The sequence below is a fragment of the Neopsephotus bourkii genome, unplaced genomic scaffold, assembly GCF_033783945.1.
Source record: "Neopsephotus bourkii isolate Nb327-2 ecotype Australia unplaced genomic scaffold, CSIRO-AGI_Nbou_v1 NB_1148, whole genome shotgun sequence".
NCBI lineage: Eukaryota > Metazoa > Chordata > Aves > Psittaciformes > Psittacidae > Neopsephotus > Neopsephotus bourkii.
Genome location: NW_026901634.1, coordinates 438,666 through 465,081, shown reverse-complemented (window position 1 = coordinate 465,081; position 26,416 = coordinate 438,666). Strand labels below are relative to the sequence as shown.

General features: G+C 43.4%; 1 protein-coding gene across 4 annotated transcripts in view; it reads left to right on the top strand.

Annotated features, from left to right (window-relative positions):
• The window catches only part of PDZD2 (PDZ domain containing 2), a 91,355-nt gene that overhangs the window by 20,945 nt on the left and 43,994 nt on the right, over positions 1-26,416 (top strand). For 2 of the 4 annotated variants that reach the window (XM_061363236.1, XM_061363235.1), the window contains exons 2-5: positions 141-543; positions 13,525-13,667; positions 14,321-14,453; positions 16,542-16,706. In XM_061363236.1, the coding sequence (XP_061219220.1) occupies positions 187-543; positions 13,525-13,667; positions 14,321-14,453; positions 16,542-16,706 (798 nt within the window). In that variant the 5' untranslated portion in view covers positions 141-186. Of the gene's footprint in view, positions 1-140; positions 544-13,524; positions 13,668-14,320; positions 14,454-16,008; positions 16,356-16,541; positions 16,707-26,416 lie in introns of those variants that run through there. The other 2 variants (XM_061363239.1, XM_061363238.1) reach the window with 2 other exon arrangements.

Genomic DNA, 26,416 nt, shown 5'->3' with positions numbered 1-26,416 from the left:
TAATGTGTCCACACACTGGGTAGTCAGCTGCCTGGGAAGGTGCATGAACAAGGTGCGTGGTGTGTTGGGGTGCTGGGGCAGGATGCGGACACTATGGGGTGGTGAGTAGTCAGTAATCCTGCACATCCCTTTCCTTGCAGTTACCTGGCCGAGCAGTGCTGGAATGGCGGCTTCGTCTACCTGATCATGTTGCGCCGCATCAAGCGCAAAGCCCCTCTTCCTCCCTCCAACGGCAACAACAGCAACAGCTGTGACCCCAAAGCCAAGGCCAGCCCAGAACCCAGCGACAGGGCTGCTCAGAATGGGAAAAGGACCAGAAAGTTTGGGGTCATCACCAGAACACCGGGCAGCAAGGACAGCAAAGAAAAGCCAGCCCCGGAGCACGGGAACGGGCACTGCACCCCAATGGAGGTGGAGGTTACTCAACCAGAGACCTTGGAAGCAGAAAGCAACGGGGAAGAGCAGATTCAGGGCACTGGGGGACAGTACCGTTGCCGGCTGTCAGATGGTGGTGTGCCAGACATAGGTGACCAGTCTGCCCAGGTACGTTTGCATTGGGGTTTTCTAGAGAAGGAAGCAGCAGGTGTGCAGGTGAATTAAGGAAATGTCTCAAGCGTTTTCCCTGGTTTCAGTACTCCATCCTCAGGCTGAGCCTCTCTGAGTGACAAACCATGCTGTCAAGGCACCGAACGGTGGGATGGGGTCCAAAAAAGGGAGGCAGGATGATTAGAATGTTAAATAATAATGGTGAGAAACCTCTGTCATACTCCATCTGTGATGCAGGGCAAGGTACTTATATGTCTGACCTGTCAGTGCCAGCCTCAGGATTTCTTTTGTTGAGACAGCTGATGACCTTACACCATCAGGGCAGGATGTGTCAGTGGAACATTGTCACTTTGTCCTTTGGGGCTTCATTTTGTCAAAGCTTAATGGCACCTTAAAGCTCATGTTAACGTTGGAATTGAAGCCTCCCTTTTTGATGCACCAGACCACAGTGTTACAAAACTTGCTTGGCCAGTGTTTGGGAACCACATGGAAGTTACTGTGAGTTTTTCTCTTGAGTTGATGAGATGGATGATTTGTTAATGTTTGGGATGACAGTGGGATTGGGGCTTTCATTGCTTCTCTCTTCTTCCTAATGGAGATCTTGGGGGTTTGTTGCCTGGCTAGAATTGCAGTATTGCTGAATGGAGAAAAACATCCCAAGCCTTGATCAGGTTTCAGTATGCATCTATCACCAGAAGAGCTGTCTGCCAATCTTTCCAGAGACACTGATAGTATAAACAGATGAACACTGCTTTGCTGGGCTTGGAGCTTGCTGCAGCAGCTGGTTTTGGTTTTAAGACTTCAAAGCTGATAATAGAGCAGTACGAGAGGACGTCTCATCACTACATTCTGTAGAGAAAAGCAGGAGTTTAAACGTGTCCTCTGAATTAGTGCCCCCCAATACTACTGCAGGGTGGTGGTGATGGTGGTTGTGAACTTACACAAATTTAATGTAAAGTACATCAGAGGGGCTAAAACCAATTTTAAAAAATGCTAGTCCTAAAGAAAGGTAATTGAGAACAAACTGCTGTTCCCAGCGGGGAGACATGTTGGATTTTGTGGAACAGAAAGGGGCGTTTGTGTACTGTTCTGCAAGCCTTGTAACTGCAGTCTCTCTGAAAGAAAACATCACAAGTTTAAATAAAGAAATCCTGCAGTATTTTGAAAGCTCTGGTCCATATAAAATTTTTTGAATCTCTTCTGAAGGCACCTAATTAAACAAGTGTTATAAATGAAGATGATCAGAGTTTGTTTTGAGCAAGTGAAAAGCCAACATACATATATATATATATATACACGTGCATATGAAAAAGAAACTCTTGATCCAGAGCCATCTCATGCTAGAGGTACCTTGATGTTTTTTTTGGTCTGAAGTAAATTGTTAAATTCAGGACATGTATGTATCAATGTGAGCAATAAATACATTTTTAATGCAAAGCACATACAAGGTGGCTTCTTGAAATGTAAAAGCATAGTTGAGTTGCTGGAAATTTAAGAGCTATAATCTGTTCAGTTGTGGTGTATCTGTCATGGGGTCTGTTGGGAGGCACAGCCATTTAGTAAAATTGCTTCTCTCTCTTTCTTTTCATTCTCCCTGCCCCCTCTTAATATTTTATTTGGAAATATGACCTCTGTTTGTCAGTACATTTTCCTGACATCTGAATGAGGAGAAATACGAATAGCTGGAGTCTGAACAGCATGCCTTTATCATCCTTTGCTTTTAAAGATGAGGGGACCTTTACAAACCCGTCACTTCAAGATCCATGGGATGGCTGCTATCAGAGTAATGAGTGGGTTAATTCAGTTTCTTAGTATTGAATAGCGACACTGAAGAAAGTTTTCAAAATTGAGTCTTGGGTTTTTGTTGTTTTGGTCTTTTTTTTTTTTTTTTTAATAAGGCAGCAATAAATACACTTGGGAGCCTCAAATCTCACTTCCAGCTCCATTTTCAAAGCGTGACCTGGCACTCAGGCATGTGAGATCCAGTCGTGTCAGGAGTCTTTTGAAAACAGCATCCAGGATGTCGTGTCAGAAGTTGCAGCCTCCTTCCAGACTTCAAAGCCTGAGCCAAACATCTCATAGCCACAGGATGAGTTATCTCCTCCTGAGCAGGGATGAGGTACATTGGCAGGGCACCATCTCCATGGGGAAAGCAGCTCCATCCCCACTGCCCGCCCCATGCTCACCATCTCCTCCACATATTGGCTAATTGAATATCCAGGGCTGTCAGCCCAGTGCCTTTGGGGAGCACTATATTTGCTTTGAGAGGATGAGAGCCAGCCCCCAGTGGAGCTGGAAATGGCCAGTTTCAGGTGGGAGGAGAGGCTTGGAGAAGCTGCTCAGTGACCGGCACAGGACTTTGCTGTCCTCCCCACTGCTCCTTCCTCCTCCTCTGCCCCAGGACACAGAGTGGAGAATTACTGAAATTGGAACATGGAGTCCAAGAAAATACCTTTTTTCTTTTATTTTTTTTTCCTCCCTGTAGAAGTTTAGTTTGAAGTTGTAACCAAAACAGGTGAGAGGAGTTTGGACTGGGTATGTGTATTTTCAGACAGTGCTGTACTGAACCCAGCAGCCAGCTCGCAGCTAATGCTTTGGGGATGTTGGGAGTGCTTTTGAGGCATCCCTGTGTCTTCAGTGTAATTTGCTTTCAGGGTTCCTCCTCTCCCGTGAATTGGAGAAACAGTTGTTCCCCTGTTTTCTCTCTGTGTGCTGCTAATAACAGCAACGCTGAGTTGTGAAACGAGAGGCGGTTGTGAACCTGGCAGGTTCACTGTTTGTCAAGTGAACCTGCCAGGAGATTCCTGTGTTACTGGTTTGTGTGCATGTATCAGTACCCTTATTCAGGCTTGCTTTCATCTCCCATATCTTGGTCTGTGCGCTTGGCATTGCTATCGCTATGTATAAACAAATCTGCCAGGCTGTTTGCTGGTATGTAACCCTCAGTAAATATTGTACCTGTCAATTAGCAGGCAGCATTTAATGTTTACAGGTGGTTAAGTTATGCTGCAATATTTTTAGGATGAACCTAAACGCCCTCTAAAATGTGGGGATTCAAAGCACAAGGTTGTATCTGCCTGGCAGGAATATCTCAAAGTTCTGGAAGACTGCCCTTGCAGAGGACCCAGGCTGGCTGCAGTGGGAGTTATGGGCAGTGATTTAAGACCGGGCAACCCTGAGCTGGAGTAATGGTCCATCACATCCTGGGAAGATAAGCTCAAATACAGAAATCAAAATTTACTTCTATTCAGTCGTCTGAGACAGCATATTTTTGAAGGCTGGTAATTATAAAAGCACAGATGAAAGAGCAATATGGGGAGGGGCTGCTGGAGTCAGCCAAAAACTGATGCAGAAAAACTGAGGTTTCTTTGCAGTGTGTCAGTTTTGTGATTTCTCTGTGTTTATCAGTAGGACAGAATCCCTTGGTTTAGTTCTCAGTGTCTCTACTGTGGTGGTTTTGGAAGAGCTGTGGACTGCTTCCTTAGCTCTTCAGCCCCTAAGAAGTGCCCAGAGGTAGCCAGACACCTCTGGCAACAGGCAGGGATCATAAATAGGACTGTGAGGGTTGCGAGGACTAGGGTTACAAGTGTGAGGGATGGGAGTGTAGTATTCAAAGGGGACTTGAATTGATCCAGATCTGGCTGGTGTGACAAGAGGCTTTCATTGATGAAGCTAGAAGAAGTTTGTCTGGAGATGAAGTGTACCTGAGCAGACCAGCCACCTTTGCTTTCTCCAGTCCCAGCAGGATGCTCTGAAGAGTCCTCAAAACACCAACCATTAAAAGCAAAACCAAGGCACCTCTTGCTTCTGTATAAGCATCTGGATTACTAAGAGGTTGAAATCCAGATCCAAATTCAAGCAGTCACCAGTGGGAAACTGTAAAGGAGATTGGGCAGAGCGAAGGTTTTAGTACTGAAGGGAAGTAGGTGAGAGAGGCTGGGGCTCTGTATTTGGGCATTCTCCATTGGGTGAAATACATGGCATGGGAGAAGTGCAGGGTATGCAGCAGGTCTCCTGGGGTGGTAGAAGCACTGCAATGTGGGGATGTGGTGGGATGCCTTTCCAGGATGGAAACCAGTCTGCATCTGGTGGCACCATGAGGTGTGTCTGCTGTTTCTCTGCAGTTGGTGTACCATCTATTAAAAGAAGAGAGCAGGCAAGGCAAGGGGATATTAATGCCTAGCTAGCATTCCTAGCCAGCTTTGCTATCATACAGACCAGCTAAACCCAGCTTACATAGACCACAACCCTCTCCAGGCTCATGAGTGTATACACAAGTGCATATACACATGCATGTATGTAAAAGATTGGCCAGCACTTGCTTTTGTATTGCTGAAACTGCATGGCATTTGGTTTCATTTTTATCAGGGACTTCCTTCCTTTTTTGGGTCCATTATTGCTTTCTTATTAAGATGGCACATCTTGGGAAAGGATGAGCACTTTTGAATTGCATTTTCTTTGTAGTTAGGAAAACCATTGGTAAATGCCAGCCTTAACTAGTTTTTTGGTTAATGGAAAATACTCCTTATCTTGCCAAGTGGCATCTTAGAGTCACAAACTGGTTTAGGTTGGAAGGGACCTTAAAGCTCATCCAGCTCCTAACCCCTGCCATGGGACACCTTCCACTAGAGCAGGTTGCTCCAAGCCCCGTCCAACCTGGTCTTGAACATTGTCAGGGATAGGTAACCTGTACCTAACCAGGGCCTCACCACCATCATGGTGAAGAACTTCTTCCTAATATCTAACCTAAATCTCTCCTCTTTCAGTTTAAAGCCATTCCCCCTTATTCTGTCACTACTTGCTTTTATAAAAAGCTCCTCCAGCTTTCCTGTAGGCCCCTTTAGGTACTAGAAGGCTCCTCTAAGGTGAGGAAGGCTAATGGCAGGTTACAGGAATCAAAACATGAGACTTGAAATAATGTACTGGCTTTAAGCATTTTACTGTTTTTTTTAAACATGAAAAAAAAAAAAAGATTTCATCCACTTCCAGTACCAAAATGAAAACCTTGCTCTGAGCAAGGTACTCCACTGAAGGTACTGAAGCTAAGTTGCTTTGCATCAACTTTTTTTGGCAACCTAAGCGGTAATTACTGTTTCATCAAGGCTTTTATGGGACTTTTTTATGATACATGTTCTAGGCATAAATATCTCTATTTTAGTTTTTAATGTAGACACCTCTAGTCATGTAAAGGTCTTCCTCAGAATCTCTTTCTGTTCTTAATGTCTTTTTATCTGTTGTGTTTGCTTCCAGATTTCATTAGCGTGAATCCTGAGGCTATCTACTGTCTTGAAGTTTTAATGTGCATGGTGATAAGCACGTCTTCCCCTTTGCTTGCCTGTTTCGGGTTGTAAACTCTCTTAGGGACAAGGGCTGTCTTTTAATTGTAGCTGTACGACGCTGACAAAACTTGGCCTTGCTGGCTTGCTTAGGAAATGCTTTGATGTAACTGGTAGTGAAATTACAGTTAATTTTTTTTTTTTGCTGCGAGTTATGTTCCACCTTGCCATAAAACAGCCATCATCACAACTGACTTTCTGGGGTTAAGTATCATTCACTGCCAGATTTTTTTCACTGAGTGAAGGTTTTGCCTTTCTTTGCTGTGATTTAAGCGATAGCTACAGCTGTGGCAGCTGTAGATTTTAATTTTGAATAGCAATCTGTCCTTTTATTCTGTCTTTAGATTAAATATTTCAAGGGTGCAGCAAAGGGTTGGGCATAGAGTTGCAAATTGTAATTAGTTGGTTTTAATGTGTCATCTTGAAATGGTGTCCTCACTCTTGGAAATGAGCTATCCCCAAAGGCAGCTCAGATACACACATGGTTGTGTTACAGGAGGTCTCAGCCATGCTCACAAAGCATAGGTGAGGGCACCAGTATAAACTTATTTCCCACTTACACAAAGTGTTTTCTTCATTTTTGCATTTGGTATTAAAGGTACAGCAAGCCTGTACCTTTAATACCATAAAACTGGAATGCAGAGGACTGACTGTAGCTGAAATGTAAGTTCACACAGTTTTGTGTTTAATCATTAAGTGCAAATGTTTGAAACCAAGTGGACATGCCTAAAAATAGAGTATGCTGTTTGCTTAGTGCTGTAATATTTCAGGTATAGTTGTGACTGTCAAGCTACATATACTCAACTTTTGAGGCAAGGTGCTGAAACCTCTGAGAAAACCCAAAGGATTCGTGTCACCAACAGATGTAATAACAGTCCTCACAAGAGACCCTTCTTTAGCGTGGACTTACTCTAGGATGGGCTTTAACCTACTATAGGCAGCAAGGCTGTCTTCTGAGAAACTTCAAACTAACCAATCAGCCATTCCCAATACCCCATCAAGAGAATAAGACTGGGCATGATACTCGAGGGAATGCAGGCATCTTGTAACCCTTGAAAGACTAATTTCCCCAGGGGCAGTTGCTGGCTGAAGCCCTCCAGGGTCAGGGATAACTGAGAAATCCTTTGGCTAATCTTGCTATAAAGCTTCAGTTGACAGCAAGAGTGGAGCAGCCCGGAGAGGTGCAATCCAGATGGTGATGGCTCAGGATGACAAATGACTCCAGCAGATTTTTGTAAGGGGTGATGATGTAGTTCAGGTGCTTGCAGTGGCTGATAAAATGTTTAAAGCCCTTGCCAAGGAAGTGATGTCAACAAGCAGTCTGTCTCGGGAGATGGATCCCTGGGGGACAGTCTGCTGTAAGTCACCAAATTTTCATCCACTCTGCTGTGATGCCTGTTTTGTGTATTTTAATTATGTGTTTGTGTTTGGGGGAGGGTGTGATTTTGCTTCTGACTGCTCCCCTGGCTTTATTCCCCTAGGATGCTTCTCTTTCCATGGGGAAAGTACTCACATTTCAGTGAAAGCATGCCAAGTGTCTGGCGGCTGTTTGTCCAAACAAGGGGGCTTGTTAGATCAGCAGTGGACACTTGAATGCAATTGCAGTTGTGTCTGTGCTACTGGCTCCTATTTATTTTAAGGACATGGAAAGTTCATATGGTCAACACTGTGTAATTCATATTAAGGGCTACTTGGGTTTTGGGGGCTTCCCCCCTCCACTTCTTTTCAAGTGGTGTAGGAGACACCCACTGCATGACTTGCATCATGCAGAGGTGGAATCCAAAGGCTTCAGTGGCTCAGAGCCAAGAAACTTTCATAAGCAGTAGGGATGGATGAAGAACTCCCGCCATGGAATAATTTATTGATAAAGGAATTCAGATTCTTCCCTCCTCTCCCCCCTCTGGTTTGTCTTGGAGCTGTTTATCTTGCTTGTACTACAATGAAAACAAAACCTGAGGTAGCAGATGAAAGCAGGAGTCCTGCTGTCAGATCAGCCTTAAAAATAACCTACTTAAGATCAGATGAAAAATATCCACTAATGAAATAATTGCTTCGTTAAGAATCTGCAAAAATCAGATGTTGGCATGATTTCCTGGTACTGAGTCATTCATGCTAATAACTTGTGATGTGAAGAGTGATGATGACTTTTGACTGTATCCTGAGATTGACGCATTGGGCTACTCACGTGGTATGTGCAGGTTAATTCACCAGCTACCGACCTGTCTCTCCCACTGTCCTGCTGGGGAATGGGAATACTGGGAGGAGGCATGATTTGCCTCAAAGTGGGGCTGGCATCTAGGGGCAGTGCTTTTAATTTATCCCACATTAGTGAAGGGTGCTCAGGAGCAGTGTGCTGGTGTGGCCACCCCAGTGTACTCCCTGGTGCCATGGAGGAGGACACTGCACTATTTGCTGCTTGAAGGCAATTGCTTATATAGTGCAATCTGCATTCTGTTTGGGGTAGTTTGTGCTGGTTTTCAGTCGTGTGTGATCAGCACATTGGCAGCCAGCTCCTGCGAAGCCTATTGAAATTATTTCAATACATGCAGTTTATAACATTTCCGAAGCAGCTTTGTGGTCAGTGAGGAAGAGTTTGCTCTTTGCTTCTTCTGCTGCTACAGGGAAGATGTGAAGTTTGTAAGTGGGAACCAATCCCTGCAGTAAAAATCCAAGTTTAAATGCAGAGGGAAGGAAACAACCTATGGGCTGTGTTAGGGCAGCCAGTGTGTGTGCATACAGACCTAGTGTGGCCATTGGTATTCTCATCAGGACTTGCCTCTGTTGTTATTTAAAAATTATTACGTATTTACACCCGGTTCAGCTGAATTGCTGCTGTGACAGAAAGTGCTTTTTTTTTTTTTCTTGTAGACAACTATTTTACATTTTCCATTTTACTGTCTGGCTTTGTAACTACTTACTACATTTCTGTTTTCCATTTGTTTACACCTTGTTCCTGCCAAGCTTTCCTTTAATATGAGATTTCAAAGCAATTTTTCCTTTGTATATATAGATTTGCAGCTTCTTGAACACAGCACAGCCAAAATCAGTCAAACCCCTTTTTACTCCCCTGCAATTAGCTTGGTGAAAGAAAAGGGGAAAAGAACGGCTCCAATCTATCTATCAATTTATTTATTTATTTATTCATTTATTTTATTTATTTATTTTTCTCTGCACTCCGAGCAAAAAAACCGTTCCTTTTTGTTTTATTAATGATGTGCTTATGAAATGGAGCGTTTGATGGTATGCACTTGGAGCAGGCAGAAGGCGAGCTTCCCCACGTCGCGCTGGCAGTGTGTTTCCTTTCTGATCTGCACCACGCTAGTTTATTCCAGATGTGGGCTCGCTCTGAACAGAGGCTGCCTGATGCACAATGGCTTCACGGTGGAGAAGGATGGCCTGTGGGGACCCACTTGAAGCTGCCAACTGTATTCTCTGTTCTCAGTTGCGGTCTGTTACATAAGATGGCCCATTTTTTTTCCCCCGCTTGCGATTAATCCAAGTAGAATATTCATACTGTCTTTAAAAAAAATAAAATAAAAAAAAAATTAATTATTTGTAGCTCAGGCACTTTGAAGTTGATCAGCTTCAAGTGGAAAAATTTGGTCCAAAGGGCTGCCTGTGCAAAACAGCCAAGTTAAGAGGAAAGTTGAATCGCCTAAAGGTGATGCAACTGCAGCGAACAAAAATCAGCCATTAGCTTAGCTGTAGCCTGACCTAGCCATTTGTGTTTCTGCTTGATATGTGAGGGAAGTTAAAAAATGGAGGTCTGGAAGGGACTTCAAGAGATGACATGGTCTCATTTTCACCTCTGAGACCATCTTTGACAAATGTTGGTCCATTGTGTCCATAAAACCCTTCTATTGAGAGGAATCCACAGCCCTTCTGCATTGGCAGGTTTGCTGCTGCTGCTCTGGGTTAACAAGCAAAGTCCTTGTGGTGATCTGAGCAGGGTTAACATTTGCTCCCAGGAAATGGGAAACATATCTAGAGGGAAATTTGGCTTCTTACTCATTTGTCACTCTGAAAACAAGCAGGGGTGTCTTTCTGTTTGTCCATCTTGGCTGAATCCCAAATGAATTCAATGGAATTTTCTGGATTATCATATACAGGTATTCAGCCTATGTTATCTAGTGAGCCCTTTCCGCTTGGGCTCTCAAGTGTTGATGCTTGTTATTATGACCTGCCTTTAGTTAAGGGGTATAGGTTGATCTCCTTCTTCCTGTGAGTGACCTGGGTATGGCCTAGTCCCTGGCTGCAACTGATGCTAGTAGTGCCTCTCTCTCTCTGTCCTTGCTGAGGATGTCTGGAGTTGAAGATACCTGACTGGACTGGTATTAGCATATCTCTGTGCTTGAAATGTTTTTGCACTTAGAGATGTAGGTGCACATGTGAAGATTTATTGTGTTGCTTATGAACAAAACCGGGGGGATTATTCTAAGTCATATATAAATGAAGCTGTGAGAATTAATTCTGAGAGTGTGGAAAAGTTCAGATGTTAATAGGAATATGCAACTGGCAACAGTCAAGCAGCAACCAGAATTGTGAAACTCATCAGAGGAGACTGGTCAGCAGTTAAACTCATCCTCCTCTGTGCAGGGATTATGCAGGCTCTGAGGACAGTGACATCAGACCTGCAAACTGCCAAATCTAACTGCACTTGGAGTTTCCCTTGGGTATGTTAAGTTGTGAGCTTCTAGCCTCTTTGTTTACGAAGAAAAGCTTGAAAATATGAGCCTTTAAAAATTTCAGAATTAAAGACATGCATCACTCTGCCTTTTTTTTTTTTTTAAATCATTTTTTTTCCTTCCTTTTTTTTAACATTTAGGCTTTGTATTGTTGAACCTGGGAATCTCCAATAACTCAAGAAAATTGTTTTTAAATAAAATTTAAATGCACTTACAAATCCTTGGAATTGGCACAGAGCTTTACTATTAAGGCTTTCCTGCAATGGAGTGACATAAGATGCACGTTCAAAATAGCAGCATTTTGTAGCTGGCTATGAAGTATCCTCTGCTACTCTCTGCAAAGGAGATAGCAGCTTTATAGGGAAAAGAAGGGGTTTCTGATTTCTCCCAGAGGTCTCAAGCAAAGGCTAGCATTCTACTTTTTAATACTTAAGCTTTCAAAATCTTGCAGTGACGTAGCTCAAAGGTACTTGTGTATTTATGGGGGGCCTTTGCTTTGTAGAATGTCGTTAAATATAAAGCTATGAATGTTTTATGAAGTAGAGGGAAAGAACAGTGAAGGGATCTGATTTCTAGTCAGCACCGAATTGTTTATCCCGGTGAAATGCATGCAGCTGACTGGTGGGGACTCAAGGGACAGCCTTTTCATATACGGGAGATGGTGACCATGTCATTTGAAAACAAGTAAAAAAGAGATACGTGTTTGGGTGTGTGCCAGATGGTTTCCTTGTCTTCATTGTGGCTGCACTCTGTCATCCACATTCGGACCAACTAATCCTTTACTTTGCAAGTGCTTTTGATTCCAGTGGGAGTTCAAGGGGAATAAGATGGTGTTTGTGTCAAGAGCAGCAGAGTCTTGCCATGTGCTGCTGTTGAGTGCTTTGCTATGTAAACGAATATTTGAGAGTGGGTCAGTTAAGAATAAAGTTTGGGTTTTTTAATAATAAGATGTAGGATAGTGAGGAGTGCTGAGGAATGCAAACTAGGCACTGCTCATCATGGGCTTTTGCATAACTTGCATTCCAGAAAGCTTTTGCAAATCATTAAACACAATTTTATGACCACATTGTTAAACTTTGTTGGAGGGTCTGCTTCCAAACTGGATTCAACAACGGGACACTCGAAGTGGCATCTTGCTGGGGGAGTAGATGGTCATCATTACAGCCTCGACTAGACTGGGGAGGCAGAGAGATTGTGTTTCGCTGTTACACTCTTTTCATTATGAGTGCAAGGTACTTTATAGCAAGAAAGCCTCTCTGGAGTATTTTTGTGCTGTAGCTCAGTTCTGGTTTTTAAGTACATAAATATAGTTGACTCTTGCCCCTGCATTTAACACGATGTCTCATGTATCATTCTAGTTTATCTCTAAGTATTCTCTGTCCTGGCATGTCCTGTTATTCAGCAGGAGACAGGGCTCTTTTATTGATGCACTGAGGATCCCAGTTAAACATGTTGGAATATTGCCCACATGCATGACTTTCAAATTAACAAATTACCCACAGGTTTATATGTTTTCAGCCTCAATCTTTTGGGTTACCTCTTAAGACACCTGGTTTGTTTTTCCCTGTTTCTCCTACCTGTGTTCTAGGGGACATAATATAGGGGACAAATAATAATGTTATTATTTTTCACTTTGTTCTTAAGATATCAGTGTAGATACTGACCCCTTTGTTCTTGTATCTGCAAAACTGCATTTTTTGTTGCAGTTAAAAAGTTTCAGCATAGGGTCCCAGTGATCAGGTAAAAACAAAAACGTATTTTCTTCATTTAATAAAGGCTCTGATAAACCTAAAATCTGCAGGTTGCTGCCACAGCCCTTGGGTTTGCTGATATATTTAGCAGTTTCACTTCTCAGAAACAGGCAGCAATTGTACATGCTCTTCACAGTTTGGCATGAAATTTTAATCATCTTTGCTACTTAGCTGTTTGCGTACTGTGAGAACGTTACTTGTGTGCATAACAGACCCAGTTGGAAATAGCCGACCTGGTACCCGGTGGCTACAACACATGGCCTAAAAATTGCCTCCAAATTGCGCATTTTGCTGTCTTGCAAGCTTGAAAACTTCCTAGGGTTTCTCGTAATTCTGTTATTCTGGTCATTCCCTTCTCTGAGAGAGTCCTGGCAATTGTCTTACATGTCTTGCTTGCTTGCTTGGTTTTCTCTTTCCTTTCTTCCTCTGCTGATACCTGCCGCACTTGTGTTTCCTTGTGCCCTATCCTGCTGGTAGCACTCATGGGAACTAGCCTTTGCATTTGTATTACTCTGGAGTTTGTAAAGCTCTTTTGGATAAATACTTAGGATCATTTAAAAAAAACTAATAAAGATGTCATAAACATGGCTTATTAACTTGTTTAAACGGAAAAGTTATTCTCTGTGGTGGGTAAATCTATTACTTACAGTCTGTAACACAGCTGTCCAATAAGAAATATTTGATTGGCAGCTGATAATTTGAAGCTGGTATTTTCTTTCCTATATGTCAAATTCTGCAAACTCCCCTGGAGGGGAAAATGCTGCAGTGTGATGCCGGTCTGGTCCCTGCTGTAATAGCAGCAGCACTACTGGGTCTTCAGGGTCCCACTTGAACAAAGTCTTGCTTCTCTGCAACCCTGGACCGCTCATCCTTAAGTTTTGGTGATGGGTTTTGGGACTGCTAGTTGCTTCAGGAAGGATCAGGGCACGGAGAGCAGGACCTCTGCGTGGCTCAGAAAAGCTGCAAACAGACCTGCAAGGAAATCTCTACATACTGATCCTTCTCTGTGCTGCCTTCTCCTTTCTGCCTCCTTCGCTTGGACCTCAGCTAACACAGCAAAGCTCAGCAAAACCACCCATATAGCTTGAGCTATACAGATACGTGGTGATGGGCAGCAAGATGCTAAATAGCTCCCTACTGTACCCTCCCAGACCTCTCTCAGTGTCCAAATCCAAATTCAAGGACTCTCTGCACATTTTCTCTCAGCGAGAAGGTTGCCGCATATGGAAGATGCACATCCTGAAGGGTACGGACGGGCTGGGAATCCAGATAACGGGAGGCAGAGGGTCAAAGCGATCCCCTCACAGCATCATTGTCACCCATGTGGAGGACGGAGGCTCTGCACACAGGTGAGGCAATGGTGGTGGATGTGGGGGTGGGTGTCATGTGGCATCTGTGGCCATCAGTGTTAGCCAGGCTCATGAGACACATGGGGTTTTGACCTCCCTTTGTGTGAGGGTGAGAATATGGCAGTTTAAGCGTAAAAACTTGTTTTTGTAATTGGTCACTGAAACTTCTTCCAGCATGTTTAGTCCAAATTATAGACTGCTCAAACACTTGCTCAGTGATGTAGCATAAATCAAGGAGCCTGATGGCTGATGGGGCTTTTTCACCAAGTCTCTTTTTGGAAGATGGGCCTTCCCATCGGATTGGCAATGGATGAGTGTGGGTTGTGCAACCCCGACTGCTCACTGCCAGCCCTGGCCCTTTTCCTGACAGGGTGGAGACAGGGTTCACTTCTCCTCCCTGACTCTCTCCAGGGGGCACAGAGAAGGTTTGATGGGTCTCAGCCCTGCAGAGAGGGTGGAATGGCTCTTCTTATAACAATAATTTCCTTGGGCAGCTTTTTAAGCCACTTTTTTGGAGCAAAACCCATAGTACCAATTGATGCAAGCTTAGCATCAGCCAGATCATTTTGTCCATGCCTTCATGTCCCACTGCATGTAGCCTGGCCTCAGGGAAGGACCACGCTGCAGCTCCATGTTCATGCTTTGTTTCACAGGGATGGCAGGCTGACGGCGGGTGATGAGCTCCTCATGATCAACGGGCAGTCGCTGGTTGGGCTCTCCCACCAGGATGCTGTGGCTCTTCTTCGGTCAGCTGCTGGCCTGGTGCAGCTGGTGGTCGCTAGCAAGGTAAAGTCCTCTCCTTGATGATCTCCAGAGTATATATCCATAAGGGTTTGTGAAGTGCTGAGTGGAAAGAGCTTAGTTTTGATGGGGAATTGCACGTACATGCTTGTTCCCCTAAATTTAACACACAGCTATGGGAAATAGATCAGTAGCTGCATAAATCTGTGGCAAATCAGCAGGGTATAGATCAATTTAATGATTTGCTTGTATTCTCACTGTCATTCAGTGTGCAAATGAGTCTGTATTTATTCATGGAGACATTACTTAAGTTTTGGCTAAAGCCATTTTGTTAAAAATATATGCTAAATAAAGCAGGCTGTTCTCAGCCTCTCCTGCTTCCTGCCTGTGTAGCATTCATAGCTCTCAACTCTTGTCCTGTCTGTGTGCCTGAGGTCTCTCAATGATGATCTCTTGGCTCGAGTTCTTTATTTTGTCCTTGGTAATAGCTTGGAGTGGAGCTCTTGAAGATAAAGGAGTGTGAAATTTCAGGGAAATGAGAGTGGAACTCATTTATCAGTTGGGCTCTTCGTTCTGCTTTCATCGCAGGAGAGGTTGAGAGGATATTACACAATATTTTTCCTTTGTTTAAGAAAATCCTGCCCACCCCTGTTTGCTCCCTTCTGTGGACTACAGCCAGCTATAGCCTTGCTTGGGTTGATGTAGGTGTTTAATGGGTGGCCAGCCAGGTCCCAAAAGTGCCTGGGGTCACAAAGAAGGACCTGCCTGCAGGTGGGCCTTTGGGATGGTAGCAGAAACATCTTGGGACAAAGGGACCACTGATAAACCTGCATTTCCAGGTGGAGGATGAAGTTTCAGCAAGCCACTGTATCAGTGTCTTTTAACTTTTTATTGGATTCATCTTTACATTGCCCCAGCCAACCTGATGTAGATTTCTGCAGGTTTAATGCCTGGGTTTGGGCTAACCAGCATGCTTTATGCACATGTTTTTGGAGAAGAGGTTCTATCTCACCATATTCAAAGAGAAGAGCCTATAAATTCTCTTAACGTTTCAGTTAGACAGTGAAGTTCATTGAAGACCTTCTGTAGGCTCACAGCCTGGTATTAACCCCACTGGTGTTTATTCTGGAAACAGCATGCTTTGACCTGAAGTAGGTACATTTTGTATTTCCTTTAGACAGTTGGACTCTCTGCCAAAATGCAAGGCAGTAGACTGCATAAATTTCTCCTTAAAGTTATTTGCTTGTTCGTGTGATGATTGCATCAAAATGATAATCGTGAGTAAGTGAACAGCATAAAACTTCACATTCGTGATCAGGCTGTGAATCTGTCTGGCCTGTGCTCTGTGCACTTGGGCAGTGTTCTGTCCCTGGGAGGAAGACTTGGAAAGGCAAGCAGTGGGAAATCCAACCTCTGCCATGTTGCAGGCAGTCTCAGAAAGGGTGTAAGTAGGTGAAGTATTCCACAGCAGCTCCCTCTCGGCATTATTTGTTGGTATGGGAAAGCAGCCTTGCAGTTTGGTTTGGTGAGCATTCTTTAACGCAGTATTTGTTCTGAAAGCAATAAAATGAGAATCTTGTCTGGCCACTGCTTTCAGTTGATACACGTGTTTGCCTCCTGGAAAAGGTGCCAAAGACTGGAAACAGATCCTGAAGCATCAGGACTTGAGTTGGTAGAGGATCGGTTGGGTTCAGTTTTCATTTTGTTCTCCTAAGTAGGGTTGTCTGTCTATTATTGTGCATGTAGATAGATAAACATGTGGAGGGAACATCCACAGGGAGAGAGCAGGAGTGCAGAGTGTGATTTGGGATGCAATGAAATGAGTAATGAGGTTTGTAAACTCCTAATCTGCTTGCAGTGACATTTAATAAAACCAAAACAGGGAGGAGCAGGCTGCTGGAGAAGCACATATTTTAAATTCTCCTGTATGAAATCTACATGTTTTAGGTGTGCATTGGCCTATGTTTACTGTATGTGCACTTTGAAATGGGGCCTGCTTTTTATAACTGAACCAATGAAGTTTGAGCACATGTAATGAGGGGAGGATTACGAGAGAGGTCTCCTGGGCAGTTTCACCATGGTTTTGATGGCTTTCTGCACTTGAAGTAACATATTTTGTTGTCTCTCGGGTAGGAATCTGCTGAAGGGGATTTTCTGAAGTACCCATCTACCAGTTTGCCAGACTTGCTTAGCACTTGCTCAGTCCAAGACTCTGTCTCTTGCACTGACAATAAGGAAAACGAGGAGCCAGAAGAAGATGTGAAAGAAGTGAATGCATCTCCTGAAAAACCAGTCATTGTAAGTGTGGCTTTGGTGTGATGTTCACTCTCTCCCTTGGTGCCCTTTTGCATCTGTCACATTCTTCTACAGCCTGACATAAAGCAGGTCTTCGAGACAGGGCAATCCCACCCAGCCCTTCTTTTCATGGGACGTGGGTGACAAGCTGCAATGGGGGTGGCATCTACCACAGCATCTGCCATCTCTGCTACTGCGCTGCAGCAAAGCACCAGCACAGAGAGCTGGAGCTCTCGTGTCCTCCAAGCTTTGTGGCAATCATGGTTTTGTTTTTCTCTCTGCTGCTGGATTGTTTTCCACTACTTCCACTGCTTTTGTTGGATCTGATGCAAAGTCTCTCTCAGTGCTTACGTAGTAACATGCTCTGCTTTCCCCTCCTTTTGTAACTGAACTTCTTTAACAGTTTCTGATCCAAGTCTTCAAGTTTTTATTTGCTCTGTGGAAGCCAACAGACACTTTTAGGGGAGAGATTTGAATTTCTGGCTGTGAACTGCAACTGAAGTTCTGCTGAATAAATGCTGCCAGTTAATAATCTCACTTGCATTCCCTTCAGGGCTGCATTAAGTAGAGATTAAGTGGATCATTGTTATTTGTTTGTAATGTAGCAACTCTCTGAAACTTCACTGCTGTTCTGAGTTTCTGATGTATTGTATAGACAAAGAATAAAATTATGTTTGCTACTCTAAAGAGTTTGCAGGCTGGTTTCTAGCAAGGGGAAGCAGGTGGATTCACTTGAAGCTCTTAACCTTATTTTCTGTCCTTGTCTTTTTTATCCCTCTTTCCTGCAGCAATTGTAATAAATCTCTCAAACCTTTGGATGGCTCTGATGTGATACTGATTTGGTGACTTGTTTTGATTTTATACTCTTATACTTTCCCATTTCTGGGCAAAAATACTGCTTCCCAGGACAAGTCTAACTGATGCTGATGCTCAATTCTTTAGCTTTCTTTGACTCTATGCTTACAACAGTCCTCATGATTGCACAATTCTTTACTGTGACAAGTTTTGGTATTTCTGCACTGTCTTCTCTTCCATGTCCCAGACTGTCTTCTGTTCCATGTGCTTCTTTTGGGGTGAAGGAAAGGAAAAATAAATAAATCAAGGATGCTTTGCATGCTGATTATGGTGTAGTGTTTGTGTGCTAACTTGAGTGGGCATTCTTTTGGCCATCAAAATACTTTAAATTCCTTTATATATCATGTTTCAAATTCTGATAATTTTTCATAAGGCTGTGGCTCAGCAACGCTTAAACATAAAAATCAATTCTGTCAAAACTTAAATTATGTGTGGCTTCAGGATGCAGGTCCTGGCATCCCAGTAACTCTTTTGGTATATTCTGGATGCTATTTGTCACTTGTTTTGTTCCTGATTCTAGAGCAATGCTCTGCCTGGTTTTCAGCAGTGGCTTTGTTATTGGGTGTTTCTTTTCCAGTGAACATAATGCTAGGGCAAGCTTGAGGTAGCTAAGGCGCTTGTGACCATGAAGACCCAGCTGCAGGAGCCTGCCCAGAGCCCTTCAGCATGGACATGAGTTTGGAGCCTGCCCTCATGTTTGTCTCAGTTCTGCTGCAGCTGGCAATGGTGGTAGCCCAGTTCTGAGCCAGTTTGCTTGCCTGCCATTCTGGCACTCTAACCCCTAATAGCAGTAGCTCTGTACTTTCATAATGCAGCACTGGGGAATGGAGGGGAAATTGCAGAAATCTGGGTGCAATAAACACATTAGAAGAATAGCAGCAAGATTTATTTTTCTTCTTTGTTTCCATTAGTTCTTTTTTGTTGGTGGGGATGTAATTCAAAGGGATGTAATTAGTTATTAGTGACTCTCAGAACATCATCTCTTTTTTTTTTTTGGCTTGAGCTGCACATGAAGTCCTTTTTCTTCTAATCCAAAGCACAGGATGCCTTTGCATTCCCCTTGTAATTGCTGTCTCAGAGTTGGGAGTGCAGACAGGGCTCTCTGCAGCCCATGGTGGATAGTCTGTACAGTGTAGACCCCTTCACTCTACGCACAGCCTGGTCTATCCTTATCACATCACAGCAGCCTGAGCTGAGCAAATCCTGTGTGCCACCAGGCAGGATGCAGGAAGGTAAATGTATGGAAAAGATAAAATTCAAACGTCTTCTTTTTCCACCTGACAAGATAGGAAGAGTTTTTCATAGCAAAGCTTAGAAGCAGATTTCAAGGTCAGGATGAACATGGTGTATCACCTGATTTTATTTTACACACGTGTATATATATATATATATATAGTCATACAGATTATTTCAAAATTGCTTTGGAAATTACTGTTCTTTGCTGTTCCCATTCTCTTGATGATACATCTTCTCTTTCATATATATTCCATTATATTTGCACTGTAGGTAAGGATGACGGTGTGAGTGATGATTAAAGCAGGAACTAAGACACACCATTTTTAATCAGTTAATTGGGTCAGTGTAGGTGAGTGGGTGGTACTCAAGGTCTATACCAGGTGGCTGGAGCTGTGGTCTTAGTTTAAGTGTTAGACCTCTCAGATTTGAAACCAGTTCTCAACCCAGCTCTGACGAGGAGTTACCTTCCTTACCATCATTTTCTCACCTCTGATGAGAGGTTAATTAGTTTTCTTGTTTACTGTGCAGGGCTTTGTAGAGGCTCAAAAGGATGCTGTTGGGTTCTGGGTGCGTAGGTAACAAGAAGTAACTCAGAGTGATTTATTATTAGAGGAGGTTTCATTGTCCCTTTTCTGACCAACACGGTGCTTATCTAATTCCATACTGATACTGTCTTCTGATAGTACAAAATTTGCAGGAACTCTTAGGGTTGCTGTTAACTTCACTATGAATGTAATTCAGTGCTGAGAATTCAGAACCATAATTTGACTTGCTGTTAATGCCTTAGCACCTGATTGCTTAAAAAGCTGAGCAAAGCAGAAAAAAATAATCACTTGAACTGAGGATTCTGTGATTCTATGATACGTGCAGATTTTCATCCTTGTAGTTATGTAGAACTCCACTGGATCAGGCCCTGAGGAACCTAACCTAAGTTGTCTCTGCTTTGAGGTAGAGAATGGACCAGGAACCCCGAAAGGTTCCTTCCAACCTGTCTTACTCTCCAATCTCATTTCTAGGGGCTAAAGTTTTCTCTGTGAGCAGGTTCTTTAAAACTCTTTAAGTTCTGCTCCAGTGTTTCCAGGGAGGGAAATATAATCTCAGCTGGTCAGCTTCCCCAGGATGCCACAAAAGAGTTTAGTGGCACCTGAAAACTAATTTAAGAGAAACAATCACTTTTAAGTCTTACTTGAAAGTCCACTTGTTGTGCTCCGTTAATTAAAGTTTCATAGTACAAATGTAATTGGAGCTCTGTTGTTACACAGTCTCCTTATGTAAAGCCCTGTTTAACAGGAAACATCCCTTAAAGTTCTAACTTCAATAAAACTTGTGCTGCCAGGCAGAAAAAGGGTTCTGTTAATATCCTTGAAGTGCATTTCTTTTAGAGCTAGTTTAGCCAAAATGTGTCTTAACTTCAGATACGAAATACTAGGCCACAGAGTTGTGTTATGCTAAATTCTCCCGAGGCACTTTGGGGATTTAAACCCTTCCTCCCCACATCCCACAGTCCATATTTTGCCTTGAGCTGTTGACGTTGGTATTTTAAAATGTCATTATTTATGTCTGAGTGAAATAGGATGATATGATAGTATTTGCCTTTGATTTATTTTCAATTCTAATTCAGTTTTCCGAGTATTTCTGTTGCCTGAAATTGAGTCTGTCATTGTATTGCTGGCTTGCAGAGCATCCTGGGAAAGGAACTCTAAAGAGAAAGCAGGTCTGCCAAGAATTTGCCAAGTGTCTGATGAATTTAGGGCATTTTGGGTCTCCAGACAGAGGCATGTGCCATCCTTAATTGCTTCAAAAGTGTTTTGCTTTTGTTTCTGGTAGTGCTCTGTTGTTCAGTATATGATGATCCAAGTACTTTATTTTTCAGGTGTTCACCTTCAGTAACCAGCTTCATATTAATGGCTTGAAGTTGCAGAAAGTTACTAAATACAAGAGGGTGTCTGCCTCAGTACTTAATATTGTTCTCTCCCGTTGGTATCTGCCACTTGTAACACTGGAGGCAGCACCCTGAGATGAGTCTATTCTGAAAAGATTGGAATTTACAAGAGAGAAATTTCTTCTTTGGGAAAGGAGGTCATAGTTACCCCTACGTGTCTGGGAGGGAAGCTGGGAAGAGAGGCAGTTTGCCTCCCTATGCCCAAGCTCACCATGCAGACACAGCCTCTGGCAGCATCCTCAGCTGCATGACCCCTCTGCTGTGGAGTGGCAAGCCCCTTTAGCTCATGTTTAATCATGTTGCATTGACCTGAAGTGTTTGATGTGTACCTTCACACAAGCGGTGGGCTGTGTTGCATGCAGAGACAGCCATGACCCAGCAAGGTCTTGGTTCTAATACAAGTAATAGAAACAGGATGTCTCCAGTTAAAGGTTTCTTGCATGAGTGGGATTTCCTTATCCCTGCCAAAACGCACTTGTGTTTTTTTTTTTGCAAGACATGTAGCTGAAAATGGATAAATAAACCTGTTCTGTGAATATAAAGCAATGCTTTTGTATAACTCCCCTTGCTCCCCGTTTTTATTTTTCATCTGAGCTGTAGGACTGGTTAGGTATTTTCTGTCATGAGCATTTCTGTCTTACCAGGGGATCCATGTGTAATTACCTGTAGCTGTGCAAGCATAATAAGGAAGAGGATAACAATGCTGTAAGTTTAAAAACAGTCTTGGGGTCAAAAGTTCTTCTGGAAACACTAGGAGAGAATTTCAGAAAAAGCATTAGCATTGAGAAGGAACAGGAAGCATAACTCAACAATTAAATGTGTGCAAAGCGCGGGGAGGGGCCCTCATTACTTGGAGGAGTTGAGCATTCCCATTAGGGCACTACAGTCTCAAAAGAGGTTGCTCACTCCTCAAACTGCACCAAAAGGCTGGAAAAAAAGGCAAGAAAGACCTTTTGCTGGCAGAAATCTGCCTTGCAATGAAATATTTTGCTTGATGGTGGTGGGGAGAAGATGAAGAGCTGGTATGAGATTTGGCTGTGGCCAGCCCTGGTCCTGGAGGAGGGTTTAGTAACTCCTTTCCTTTTCATGGTGAGGGCTAGCAGTGTTTGCAGATCCTGCCTTGTGTCACATCGCCCTTGTAGGGGCAGGCATGGGCAGGTCCAGCTATACCTTAGCAATGCTTGGAGCTGCTGCTCAGCTGTAAATGCTGTATTTGGCAGCACTGTACCTTTCTGAGGTAGTCTTGTCCAGCATACCTGTGAGCCTGTGCCCATGCAGTGCCCTTCACTCATGCTGTAGCTGAGCAGACATAGTGGGTCCTACGGTGACTCCAAGTATAAGCTTTTAGTGTACAAGTAGTTAGGAATTTGGGGAAGAAAAATTACAAAATATTTGGGACAATATTATATCTTATCTTGTTTCCAGAAGGCGTATCACATGAAAATAAGCAATTGCAGTTTGCCTTATTGCCAGTGGGTTGTTCAGTGATGGGCTGATGGTGGTGGAGCAGGGATGGCAAGAGCTTGGGGAAGGTGTGGGCACACATCACATGAGTTCAGGGAGGAGGAAGAGTGGTGAAAGGCCCCCAGGGAGGCAGTGCAATTGAATTACTGGTTTTCACACGTTCTAAAATTGACCTGTCAAGGAGACATTAATGTGAATGTGTTCCTCAGGTCAGGAGGGAGTAATTCAGCAGCAATCGCATCCTTCCGTGTGCTTGGCTCCCAGCCCTTCTGGGCCACTTGCTACTGCCTCTGTGTTAAAGGCAAGCCCAGAGAGAACTGTTTCACCCAGAGGCCAGTATTCTGAAGGGTTCCCTGTAGATATGATGCAGCCTGCAAGCTGTGGAGTATCTCCTGTTGCTTGGGCTAGTGGAAGATAACCTTTTTGAGATGACCGTAAGTATCAGTGCACACAATGCCCAGAGTTACAATTTTTGTTCTTCCTGTGTGATATGTTTGAAAGCCAAATCAGCAGAGTAATAGAAACACGTTTATCTACAGTACAGGTTCTGCATGGTCTTTGTTTTTGTGAATGAGGGCTTTTCCCATAAAGCAACAGATACAGTACAGACTGTCTCTCCTTTGGCTGTTTGGATAGCTTCCCAGTTTTGAAGGAGATGAACAAGCTAAAAATAACCCCCTCATGGCACTGGAACAAGAGAGATGCTGTCACAGCCATGCGGTTCACATAAGGATGATTAACAGAAGGATGATAAAGACTGTAGGATTTCAGAGTTAGCGTGAATGTCATTATCATCACATCTGCAGTGTGTGTATCTGCATATTCTTGAGCACGTATACAGTCCAGCCTTGGTTGGGCTTTGTTAAAACTCATTTGAGATGTGCTGTTTTTAAATAAATGTGGCCTGTATAATATATGAGGCTTCAAATCCTCGATTCAGGTATGAAAGACACTTAATGCATACATACTCTGTATTCTTGTGTATTTAGGATGATACAAAACATGATTTTGGAGCTGAAATCCAACGCTCTCCAACAGCTGTGTCATGGGGATGCTTTCTGGAGCTGTGGGTTGACATGGGTATTAGGAAGGTCTTGCTTTGTTCTCAGGAGAGGTTTTTATTCTGAGGTCTGTTTATTGCTTGCTTTGTCCCTGACCATGAGTGAAAAGGTTGTCATTTTAAAAAGAAAGAAAACAAAAAAACAGCAGAAGCAATCTATTGTTTGTCTTGCTTCGCATGATACATAAGCTCTGGATTTGTGCTAAGCCATGAATTGAGTGTTTATTAAAGAAAATAATGGAGGAGCTGAACCAGCTTTCACACAACTTGAGTTCCATGTTTGTCGCCCCTGTTTACCAGGACCCATTTTCTGGTACCTGTCTGCAGCACATGGAGACATCTCGTGGACACCGACTAAACTGCATGCAAATGTGTTGATTTTGGGGGAATAAAGGATAAACCGCGCAAAAACCCCCCAACCAAACAAAAAGAAAACCCCACAAACAACCAACCAAAAAAAACAAACCCAACCAAAACCCAGCAGTGATATGCTTGCTCACCATCTCAGAAATGTGTGCATTTGATTTCCTTTAGCTAATCTGTTTCTAATGAAAACTCTTCTTCTCCAATCTATTATGATTATCTGGTCCAAAAAAGATTGGTAACTGTTTAGCTGGGAACATCTTGCTATTTCCAAGGAATGTTTTGTCTGTGATATCTGTTTCTTGGAGAGCTTAGCTGCATTAGCCATTTCCTGCATTTCTTCATATTTAAAAAGGATATTTTTAAAGTTTTGTCTCTTAGAAATATTATCATTAATTTTAGCGACTGTTTGGAAACCTGAAAAGGAAGTGTGCTTTGCTTAACTGCAGCCCTGACCAAAAATACATTGCACCAGTGAATCTTAGGAGCCAGCCCAGCTGGGATCCTGCTACGTCAAGAACCAACTGGCGTCCTCTGGACCATGATCAGCACACTGGGGCTCCTGGTATCAAACACATTGGAGAAGGTTTTGGAGCGTCTGATACAAAATATATAAATAACTCTTTATTTTTTATATATAAGTATATATACAAAATGAGAGCATTTTTGAAGATGAGAGAAACTCAGCTCTGCCATAGTGCTTTGCCAAAGGTGCATGAACAGATACTGCTGCTAGCTTTGTGGTGGTGAGTGCCAGGTTATGTTTCATATGCAGGTTTGTGTGTGACTGCTCTATAGACTGGGTAAAAAGCAATAAACATAACCATTAGGGTTTTATATCTCCTGGAGCTGACAGTAATGCCCTTTCCAGCAACTGCTACATTACACTGAACACTTAGGGTGGCTTTTGAATGCAGGCGTTTGGTGGAGTGACAGACCATACATTCTTAGAGACCACTTTTAAGGCTTTTGTTTTGTTTATTTGGCATTTCCACCTATTCAAAATGTTGGGCAGCTCCAATTCTTGACTGTTTATCAGATTTCCTGATCTCCTGCTGCACATGAACAGGGAGTTTTCCAACACTTTCTTTATAATTAGGTAGTGGAGGCCTCAGGTTCCCATCCCTGTTGCTTGGGCAGGAGGAAGCACAGTCTGCACCCACTGGTACCAGCATGGGTAATTCCCAGGCAAGCTGCTGGGGAAGGTGGCTGATGCTTTGTTTCAGCAGTCATGCTAAGTTAGCCCAACTCGAGCCCTCCTGGAGCACTGCTGAAAGAGCATGCCTTGGCCAACGTGCAGAGCTGCTTCACCAGGGTTTTCTAAGATGCCAGTTAAGGCACTGACTTAGTGCTAACCATGGAGATGATATTCCTCATCTTCTCCATTTTGATCTCTGTGTTTGTACTGTGACAGAGGAGAGCAGCAATGCAGTATCCTTTGGAAAAGGGGTGTCCTCTACCTCGCACCAAAACCAGTTAAATCTGGGTTTAATTTGGACTTGTCATTAGCCCCATGACAAGTGGGTTTCCTTGGCACTGGGAGGTGCTGTGTTTCAGAAGGGTGCCCCTGGGCACTGTAGCCACTGATGCTGTGCATCCTGGCCTGTCTGAGTCTCCAGCTTTTTGGCATCTTTGTGCATGCCCTAAAACAGAGCAGTAAGCCACAGAAAACTCAATGCTGGCCAAGATTATAAAGTCCGTGGGCTCTGCATCATTGGCAGTGCTAATGCTGTTAAGTTATAGTGCTGCATCTTGTAATTCATTTGAGAGATGGATTCAATTAAATTCAAAAGGAGCTAATTTAAAGAGAAGGTGTTTTACTTTCTGTGCAAGGTAAAAGGGCCTGTGTCCAGATGCATTTAAGGCTTGAAGCATGCTGTGCTCCATCAAGCAATAAATAATTGCACAAACTGTAACAACTAGAATTATAATAGACCTTGGAAGAAAATCTTCAAAATTTTTGGAAAGGTTAAAGCCTTTAAGGCATCAGCCGGTCTCAAGGCATGAAGAGGGAAGACTTTGTGCAGGGACCAGGTGAAGCCAGATTTGCGTCAGGTATTTTGTATCTTTCTCTGAAGGGTCTGGTGCTGGCTGCCCTTGGGCGCTCATTGAGTTCATCCCTCTGACTGCTCTAAGACAGTGACATTGGGGTGTTTCATGATTAAGTATGTTTGGGGTGGTGCTGCTTAAGGAAAAACTCTCCTGGCTGTGTCACGACCAAAGGAGATGCGCAATTATCCCATGGAGCTTGTGGAGGGTTGCTATGCGTAGGGGCACGGCCATTCTGCTTTCACACTGCTGTTTTAAAGGACAATGGACTTGCTAGTGAACTTGCTTTGTCAGTGCAGGAAGGGCCGAACTTGGCATGTGACAGACAGCTCAGTCTAATTCTCGGTGTTTAACTCCCTATCAGGTTAATCTTGTCTGTATGCTGCTAGCGCTCCTCTGCCAAGGAAGCCGGAAGGTTGCACCATGGGGAGTCAAATGGGCTTGCTGATGGCAAAGGCGGCAGCTTAGGAGCTCCACAACAGCAGCAGTGAAGCAGTTTGCTTATTAAATTGTATCATCCCCTGTGTGCTGCCTTGATTTTGTAGATCGGCAACGATTGCCAAGCTGTTTGCGGTTAAACAATGCAGACTCTCATAATCCTGCTCCTCCTCTTGCCTAATTAGGGGCCTGGTCACGCTGGAGCGTTGCCCAAGTGAGGACTCCAAGGGCAGTAGTTCGTTCTGGTGTGGTGCCAGGACCGCGTATTCATGATAGCGCTGTTTCCTTTGAAATCAATTGAGATGT